This window comes from Aegilops tauschii, chromosome 6 (assembly GCF_002575655.3).
Source record: "Aegilops tauschii subsp. strangulata cultivar AL8/78 chromosome 6, Aet v6.0, whole genome shotgun sequence".
NCBI classification, from domain to species: domain Eukaryota; kingdom Viridiplantae; phylum Streptophyta; class Magnoliopsida; order Poales; family Poaceae; genus Aegilops; species Aegilops tauschii.
Genome location: NC_053040.3, coordinates 428,700,150 through 428,709,364, shown reverse-complemented (window position 1 = coordinate 428,709,364; position 9,215 = coordinate 428,700,150). Strand labels below are relative to the sequence as shown.

Genomic DNA, 9,215 nt, shown 5'->3' with positions numbered 1-9,215 from the left:
CATTCACAAGAACCGTCAGATATCAATATATTTGTAATAAAAGGGCAGCCCGGTGCATGTAGCTCCTGCTTGCACGGGATCCGATCACTTTGGGTCTATAGTACGCAGCCTTTCCCTACATTTATGTAAGAGGCTGTTTCCAGGACTTGAACCCAGCTTTACCACTGCTCCAAGGCTCCCCTTCGTAAATGATCTCTATATAATTGTAATATTTTACTAAATGATCTCTAGGTGATCGTATAAGAAATATTAACAGTGTCTCGCGGTCGTTACTTGTGGCGGTTCATAAATTGACATATTTTGCATTGTTTCTCTGCAGGAACCTCCAGCTGCAAGGCCACCTCCACCTTCAGGTAACAATAGACAAGTTGTTCAAGCGGAGGATACAAGCGGCGAGGAAGGTGCCTAGTGGTCAGATATCTTCCTTTGCCCAAGTTAATAAGCAGCTAAACATGCATTTTACTACCAAAAGTGTGATTAACCAGCAGCATTTCGGTTCAACCTGCCAGTCTGCTAGCCCTCCATACCAACTGCCTTGTGGGGATACTCATTCAGCAAAAAAAATTGAGGTTGGCAGTCTTGGGGCATCACCATCGTCGGCCAGTAAGGTGCTATCAGGATCAACTCCTGGGCCATGTTTGGCTGAAGATCTCTTTCTTGAATTCCAGAAGTCCTTCTACTTTCGTATTTCCATCTTATTTTATTTCAAAATGCATGTGCGCATTGATTTCACTCTATTTAGGTGTTACTCCCTCCATTTCTAAATATAAGACCTTTTAGATATTTCAATCAATACGGACTACATACGGATGTATATAGACACATTTTAGAGTGTAATTCACTTATTTTGCTTCGTATGTAGTCTACATTGAAATCTCTAAAATGTCTTATATTTAGAAACGGAGATAGTACTCATGAATCTCCGGTTGTGTTTCGCCAGGGAGAACAGCTTGTTTTGGCGAGTCGAATAGAAACGGCTCAAGCTAAAGGGGAGTATGACGAGCTGGTTTATGAACTCGATATAACAGAAGATTAAGTTTACAAACAGCAGATGTTGGCTGAGGCATTCCAGGCCATATCCACATCACGTTATCTGTTACATTGGCATGCTTTCAGCCCTGTGTAAACTTCATCTTCCATTGCCTGCAATATTCGTTTTCCTCTGGTTATGATATCAAAATTAAAAAGCAAGCCCGGCGTCGTGATATCATCTATTGAGCGGAACCCGATGCAACACATGGGCAATTAGCTAGTCATAAAAAATTGTAATAACTACTTGTCCTAAGAATCCAAAAAACATAAATCAGTCTCGATTTTTTTTTGGCATGTCAAATAGAGACGGCTCATGCTAAAGGGGAGTATGACGAGCTGGTTTATAGTTTAGAGGTGGAAATATTGCAGCAAAACTGAGAACTCGATATAAGATTTTGGTCTCACTTCCAAAATGCTATTTGGGCCATAGATGGAACACAGATTCCTTGTGTTGTGCTTGAAAAAGTGCAGCCTAAATATCGCAACAGAAAAGGTTTCACAGTCAGAATGTCAAGGCAATTTGTGATTTCGAGATGAGGTTCATTTTTATTATTGCTGGATGGCCGGGATATGTTCATGACACGCGTGTATGGGCTGATACATGAGCTGAATATTCCAATTTCCCATACCCTCCGAACGGTAATCACTAATACATGCATTCTGTTACACAACCATTGTTTTTCTTCAATTTGCTATTCTTCATTGTATCTTTCTTCTCATTGTATGAACATACTGTAATGCCTCGACAACCAGAGTCCTTGCATCCAACGCACAGATGCACCCTGCGCGCACCACCGATACCACCCTCCGAAGCCGCCGCCTCGACATCCCAACTCAACATGAGCCACAACACCGCACGACACGGGCGCCTGGTAGCCCACGCTGCACAAGACGACCGCTCGTAGACAACGGCCGCCGCACCAAAATCCAGGGCCGCTGCCCTGACGCATGCTACAAGGTTGCCACACATGCCATGCAAGCCACAACCCCAACCCCATGGGGCATCGCGAGATGACAATCCGAGGCTACCGCCTTGACATACAACCACCGTCCTAGGCTGCCGCCTCGGCTTCCACTGCCCTCGCCGACAAACCAACGAAGCGCAAACAGATGATCCCACAAGCAAACAAAAGTCTTGCTTGCAAGGCGACACCTCGCCACCGCCTACTCCAACAAAGATTGGGTTTTCAGCTGGAACACAAGACCCCGCGGCGTAAGGGGAAGCACCACGACCACACCTCCAGCAAGGAAAAAAAGACATCCAAGGGTGCCGTGGTCGGCACCAACAACTGTCGGTAGTAGGCTTTCGCCTGGCCTCCGGCCTTACTTGCCAAGCTGCCCAAAAAACGCTGCTCTGCCGCCGACCACCAAGCCTCACCGCACACCACACCGGCCACAACTTCTCCGCCGCGACGAGTGCAACACTCGTCTCAGGATGGCCAGATCCACTCAAAGGCACTAGATCTGCGCCACCACTCCAGCCACCATGAGGCTCTTCATCGGCACAAACCCAGAGCAAGGTCCTAGGTTCGCCTCAACGCACCCCACCACAAGAGAGGGCCCATTGCAGCCGCCGCGACTTGGGCCGCCGCCCCAGCGCATTAGCGCCAGTGAGGCCATCGCTCATGCCCCAGAGGCGAAGCTCCCCCCAGACACGGGTAGGGTGTGGGGGGGGGGGGGGGGGGGGGGGTCTGCCCGCATCTGGACCATGATCTTTATGTCTGCTCCATCAGCTTTATCTTTCTTAGGTCAACTTGAACGCGCGACCCCATTTGTTCATCCATGTCTGTTCGGGACGAAAGGGACACAAATCGCAGCCCAACTTGTGTCTTTTTTGTCCGTCATCAACCCATTTCCGACACAAATTTGGGTCGCATTTGCGTCGAAACGAACACGGCGCGGATGCAAGCGGACGCTCCCTTGTCCTCCCCCTGGCCCGCCTGTCGGCGGCACGAACGCCTCTTCCCCCTTCCCCACGTGGCCTGCAGCTCTGCCCCCGCGCCCGCCATAGCTGCCACTGCCCATTTTCCGGCCGTCTCCGTCGTTGTCCAGGCCGGCCGTCCAACAGCTCCGCCGCATCCACACAACCCCCCTCCCCACCCGCTTTGAGAGGAGTTCTCACCGGCGTTCATGGGCTTTTTCTTCGCCACCGACGGGACTATCGAAACCAGGCCGCCAGCGACCCCAACTGTCGTGATATCAAATTAGAATTCAGTTTGCAAGTCCTTCGTCGCGATATCAATCTATTGAGCGGAACCTGTTGCAACACGCGGACAATTCACTAGTCATAGAACAGACAACAATGTAACCCCAAAAAATGTAATAACTACACTTGTTTTAAGAATCCAAAGGGCAAAGGGCATAAACCACTCTTCAGATTTTTCTTTCTCAAACCACACAACATACATGACATCCAAACATAATATTTAGAGATCTACCAAAAAAGAAGAATCAAAGATGGTGACTTCCAGCATCTCCGATCTTAACCCCCTGATATATCCTTCCTAGAATCTTGCAAGATCCATGTGATCACAACCGCCTCTCCTTCCATAGGGGTTTGAAGGGCTAATTCCATGCCTCTTTCTGCCGTCCACTTTCCTCATCTTTCGGTGTCTCGATGCACTACTCTCCAGGTTCAGATTCACTTTAGGAGGGCTATTAAAACAGAAAGATGCCGCAACTTTCTGAAAGACAGCAATGATTTAGACATATAACCCCGTAATACTAAAAAACAATTCAAATGTAACTTGATGTAAGGAAATAACAGATGTGCTTTTACTTGACAGCTTAAGATTTTGTAAGTTTAAGAAAAATAGCCAGAGTACAGCGAAATGCACAGAAACATAATGTCCCCTAACAATTACGGCAATTTCAGCTTTGCAATGAAACAAAATGTTGAGCACACAAATGCGCAGAAACCAAGGACAGAACCTTGAGAAAGATCTTTGCAAATATTTACCTTGAGATCAAGTTGATGGACATCAAAGATGTCCTTCATAGAGTGTGAGTTGTATGCCAAAAGGTAAGACCTGTAGGCTTCCTTCGCTGACTGGTTTAGGAAGTAATTCCCAGCAACAATTTTCTCCTGCTCCAAAACTCGAGTTATAATACTGCACTCTTAGACAACAGGGTGGAGTTGCAAAAGAAACACTCACAAGCTTCGATTGCGATTTTGGCACATGCTTTTCACTGAACTCGTATTCAGTCAGAGAAATATTGGACGCCTGCAAGCAAACATCCAATTATGTGAAGAATGCATGTTATTGGAGAAGTAAAATCCTTCGCATATAAAACTGTACAAGATTCATGTTTCAAAGCGCTTGAAAGCAATATTGACTTCGTAGCCAGACAATATATAGAGGAGGGGGGATATTACGTGCAGGTAAATAAGCAACTTCAGTTCTTCTGGTAGTAAGAACAAAAATGCGCGTCCTTGGCCTTTATCACCTCGGGCAGTACGACCGACTCTGTGAATGTAGTCCTACAGATCAACTTCCGAAGTCAAGTTAGCAAAGGTGAGAAAATAGATAATTTATTTGGCAAGGTTAACTACTTGCCTTTGGGTCATCTGGAGGATCATATTGCACAATGTAGTCCTAAACAAGGCAAAAGATCCCTAGGTTAGTCGGGCGATATATAAAGGATTGGTCCAAATTATTTCAAAACTAAAGGCAAAAACCTTACCACATTAGGAATATCAAGCCCACGTGCTGCCACGTTAGTGTACAATAAGATACCGCTTTCCTCTTTCGAAAATTGGAAGAATGTAGTAGTGCGTTTCTGCTGCTTCAGTTGCCCGTGGATCTCGTGACACTCTATCCCAATGAAATTTAAAAATTCTGCATGGAATTTGACTGAGCTACATGATGAAAAGAACACCATGACCTTCACCTTCTGCTTCATCAGCTGCATCTTTCTTAGGAAAGTATACAGAACCAGAAACCTTTTCTCACTAGGAATGACACAGTAGCCCTGCTGCAAGCCGTCAACAGTAGGCTGCAAGAGCATCGAAGTTACTTCTCATACCAAATAAACCAAAAATTTCTTTAAAAGGGAGCTGAACAGCAGGGTGATACCTTTAATTCAGAGTCATCAACTCCAACATAAACAAGTTCTCGTTGCCTTTCTTCCTTTTTCCCAAATGTAAAAGTTGCAAAATCTTCAACCTGTGGGATTACAGGACATAAGCATTGCCGCCGATAGAGAAAATTGGGGAGAGTTTGAATAGGCTGGATAACAGATTCACTAACCTTTTGAGTCTGTGTAGCAGAAAAGAGAACAGTTTGCCTATTCTGCATAACAATTCCAGGACAAAATACAGTAATCTCAGTAGAAAGTTAAAGGCCGCACTTTGTATATGAAATGAAATTGCCAGGTTATGACATACCTGAGGGAGGCGCTTAAATATTTGTTTCATGTCCTCCTCAAAATTTTGCTCAAGTATGCGATCAGCTTCATCAATTATAAGGCACTACAACATAGGGAAGTTATGTCAGAAAAAACAGGGTAGATAGAGAGGTCAGTTATGACATACATTGCCTTAAACAGCAATTTTCATGAAATTCAATGTCATTTTCCTGCTAAACAGGGACCCATCACATGTGCCAGCAAGCAAAGCATGGAGTTCCAATGGGCAGACCTGCATAGTTGGCAAAGTATTCCATTTGCCAAGGTATGAGTAGGCAACTAAGATTGATTCCGTCCCTGCTCGACAATATATTTACAATACAATTTTCTGTTACTTTCATTAGAAAACAGAATTTAGTATTGGTGACGGCTATGAAAAAAAACTTTTATCTATAGATCCAACACTTCTACCACTGTAATTAGTTCCCACTTAATTTGGTTTACAGAATAACAAACAGCATTATATCCACTGGACTTGCCAATGCAACTACTCCCTCCGTCCCAATATCAGTGCATTTCTAGGTTTGTCCATAGTCATCCATGAAGTTTGGCCAAATTTAGATTCATCAAAAAAGTATCATTAGAATCATCACGAAATATATTTTCATATTCTACCTATTTGATGCCATAAATGTTGATACTCTTTTCTTACACTTTGTCGGAGTTAAAATAGTCAATTGAGGACAGTGTTAGAACTGCAGTTAATCTGGGAGTAATAACTAACGAAGACGAAAACATGTAACAAAGCTAATAATATTTTTTTTTTGCAAAAATAGAAACTATTAGCTTTTACGATTTTGCATATACTTGGAATAATTTAGGCTCAAATTTCATACATACTCTAGTTCAGCATTAACAGGTAGACACTTTCAGTCATGGAAAAGAAAAGTAGACCGTAGTCATGGATCACAATGGAGCTGAATGGCAAGGATAGCGCGTGTAGCGGTATGACCGCTCAGCCACAACTTTTCCCCATATACAAAGAATTGGTATATGAAATAGTCAGGTGACTGATTATGCAAATAGATTAGAGAAGTATGAAATTGCTGGTTGCGTCTATTATTTAGGGTGGGACGCATAAACATTTACACTATTACAATAGAAAATTTTCTTGAAGCTTTGAAAAAATGATAGAGGCCAGAATGTCTTTACCTTTAGCCCTTTGTAGTTGAAACCACCGGTACTTTTCAGATGGTCCAGAAGCCTGCCCGGCGTTGCAACTAATAGATTGACCCCTTTCACAAGCTGGTTGGCCTCACTTCTCATGTTAGTGCCACCAATTACATATCCAAGAGTTTGAGAGTGATACTTCATTAATTTCTTGGCAACATCGTGTGTCTAGAACAAATGAATCAATGAAAAGCATTATTAAGGATAGTGAAGTGTGACTGTGAGTCCCTATGAATGAATAGTCTCAGCAACCATATCCAGCATTCAGATACCCTATAGAAAACTGCCTTTTGAAGCTAAACAACTCGCTAACATTTGGGAAATGCAATGCGAAAGGCACTTTAATTTCTTACATTGGCTTCAAAATACTGTTAAAATGAACAACCTTGAACATCATATTTACACAACATTATCTTAGCAAAGCATAACCTTATCTCAGTTGGGACCTCCGATTTTGATTGTTTCATTCACAGCAAGGTTGAACAGTAATAAAACATGAAAAAGGGATCAAAAGAGGAATACGGTTACTCCATGCATATATAATTATATATATATATACCTGGATAGCAAGCTCCCTTGTTGGGCAGACCACAATAACTACAGTTCTGTTCCTCGGCGTGAAGCGCGCATTGTGTAGCAGTTCGATCGCGGGTATAAGGAAAGCGAGTGTCTTCCCTGAGCCAGTCCTGGCTGAACCCAGCACATCATCTCCTACCATCAAATGAGGTATTGATCTAGCTTGAATCTGCAATCACGAGAACAACCATGCATGAGTACATGCCATTACTCTTACTTTTCATAAGATACCAAAATCCAACATCGCGGCAAAGGGCAGATCGACCCACATAACGAGATCATTCACAAAAAACATTCGATCATGGACTTGCACTGAGAATAGAATCATGTATCTTGCCAAAAAGATGGTGTGATGGTAAAATTTTGACGGAGGCGAGCATGACTGACCTGGGTGAGGTGGGTGTAGTTGTCCTCCTCCTCTGGCGCTCCCACGGGCGGCAGGGGAGGAAACCCTAGCCGCCGCCGAACCGCGTCCCTCTCCCCATCCCTCCCCTCGCCGCCGCCAGGGCGTGCCGGCGGGCGAAGCCCGCCCGGCATGGGCGGCGGCGGGGCGTTCTCTCCTTCTCGCGAGGCGGGCTCGCCGTGGGGCGATCTACCCTGGCCGGAACACGGCGTTGTGCGGGACGCGGCGACGCTGGGCTGCCACGGTGGCTGGCGTGGAGGGCTGCACGAGGCGGGCTGCGTGCTGGCGGCGCTCGTCGGCGGGATCTGGCGCTCGTCGTGGGCGATCGTCGGCGGGCAAACCCCGCTGGCGGCCGGCGGCGGCGGGATCTGGCGCTCGCGCTGGTCGGGCGCGCCCCTCGTGGGAAGCCTCGGCCTGCTCGCGGGGCAGCTCCTCTCGCCGCAGGGCAGGTTGGGGCGGGGCCTAGCGACGGCGGGGCGTGCGGCGTGTCTGAGTGTTCGGCCGTGAGGACGGCGAGCCGCAGGCGTGCCAGCTCTGGAGGTATTGCCCCCCTTCCTTCCATGCATCCATTCCCAGTCCCCGGTTCGGTTTGGATCTTCCAGATCCACCTCCGGTGTGTTCTGGTGGAGCAGATCGGTGTCCGGGGGAAACCTTGGCCGCCTTGGCTGGCCGGCAGCGGCGACGCCGATTTTTGGCGCCGTTTTCCTCCTTGGGGGCGCTGCTGAGGGCACCATCTCTCCTCTCCGAACCATGTCCGGGTGAAAGCCCAAGATCCGTTGCGGATCGGGCGTCGGCGGCGCCCTGTGCACCGTTACCTTCCTGGAGGCGACGCCAAGGACATTGGGATCGGATGGAAGGGTCTGTAGGTGAGGGGTGGGGTGTGCTGCCTCCCTTTCGGTGGAGCGGTGTTTCTTCATGCATATTCTTGGCGGCGACTCTTGGCGGCATGGAGCAGCGGAGGCTTGGCGTCAGATGTGTGGTGACGGACACGCGCAGGAGGTCGACGCTGTCTGGCGTCGTGGTGGCGTCGGCGGCAGTGAGACCGGGCAAGGCCGTTGCAACAGTACAGCTCTGAAGATGGATTAGTGGTAGGTGGTTGTGGCGGCCTCATACGCGGCAGGCGGCCTGGTTGAGGAGCATGCCGGACTGGTGGGTGCCCATACCCGGCAGACGTCCAGGTTGGGACCTCAGGTCTTAGATGTTAGGTTTGGCTGCGAGGTCTGTTTGGTATTAGGCCCAGACCATCAGCGCCCCTTCATCAGTTAGATAGGAGTAGCGACAGAGGTTGCGAAGATGGTGGCTTTGGTCTTACTGTTGTACGACTTTGTAAGGTTTTGTGCTAATAATTAATAAAATTGGCCGTATGCATCGATCAGATGCAGAGGCCGGGGGTATTCCTCCTTTTCTAAAAAAAAAATATCTCTGATGGCCTTGGAAGTGAGCTCGGACACGCAGAGCTCCGAGAAAAGCTCGTTCGTCAGAATCCCACCTCCCTTGCCCTTCTTCTCTTTCTTCTCCTCCTCCATCCCATCCATCCCCTTCTCCTCCTCCCGCTTCCGCTTCCGCATCCCGTCCATCACATTCTCCTCCTTTTCCTCCTCTTCCTCCTTGGAGGGGTGGAGCAAGG

The 9,215-nt window shown here is 47.3% G+C and overlaps 1 protein-coding gene across 1 annotated transcript; it reads right to left on the bottom strand.

Moving 5' to 3' along the window:
- Positions 1 to 3,292: 3,292 nt before the first annotated feature.
- Positions 3,293 to 8,999, bottom strand: LOC109756065 (DEAD-box ATP-dependent RNA helicase 27-like). Its single transcript, XM_020314929.4, has 12 exons — positions 7,573 to 8,999; positions 7,169 to 7,354; positions 6,592 to 6,777; positions 5,420 to 5,503; positions 5,283 to 5,324; positions 5,109 to 5,198; positions 4,717 to 5,028; positions 4,590 to 4,628; positions 4,409 to 4,513; positions 4,188 to 4,256; positions 3,992 to 4,117; positions 3,293 to 3,716 (listed from the first exon to the last, which is right to left on the bottom strand). Exons 1-12 carry the CDS (start codon positions 8,503 to 8,505, stop codon positions 3,537 to 3,539), a joined length of 2,352 nt encoding a protein of 783 aa, XP_020170518.3. The 5' UTR covers positions 8,506 to 8,999; the 3' UTR covers positions 3,293 to 3,536.
- Positions 9,000 to 9,215: the final 216 nt, after the last annotated feature.

Coding starts and splice junctions, on each gene's coding strand:
- LOC109756065 (XM_020314929.4), bottom strand. CDS start 8,505: ATGAAGAAACACCGCTCCACCGAAAGGGAGGCAGCACACCCCACCCCT. Junction 5,325..5,419: donor TATTTAAGCGCCTCCCTCAG/GTATGTCATAAC, acceptor ATTGTTATGCAG/AATAGGCAAACTGTTCTCTT. Junction 5,029..5,108: donor TTGATGACTCTGAATTAAAG/GTATCACCCTGC, acceptor ATGCTCTTGCAG/CCTACTGTTGACGGCTTGCA.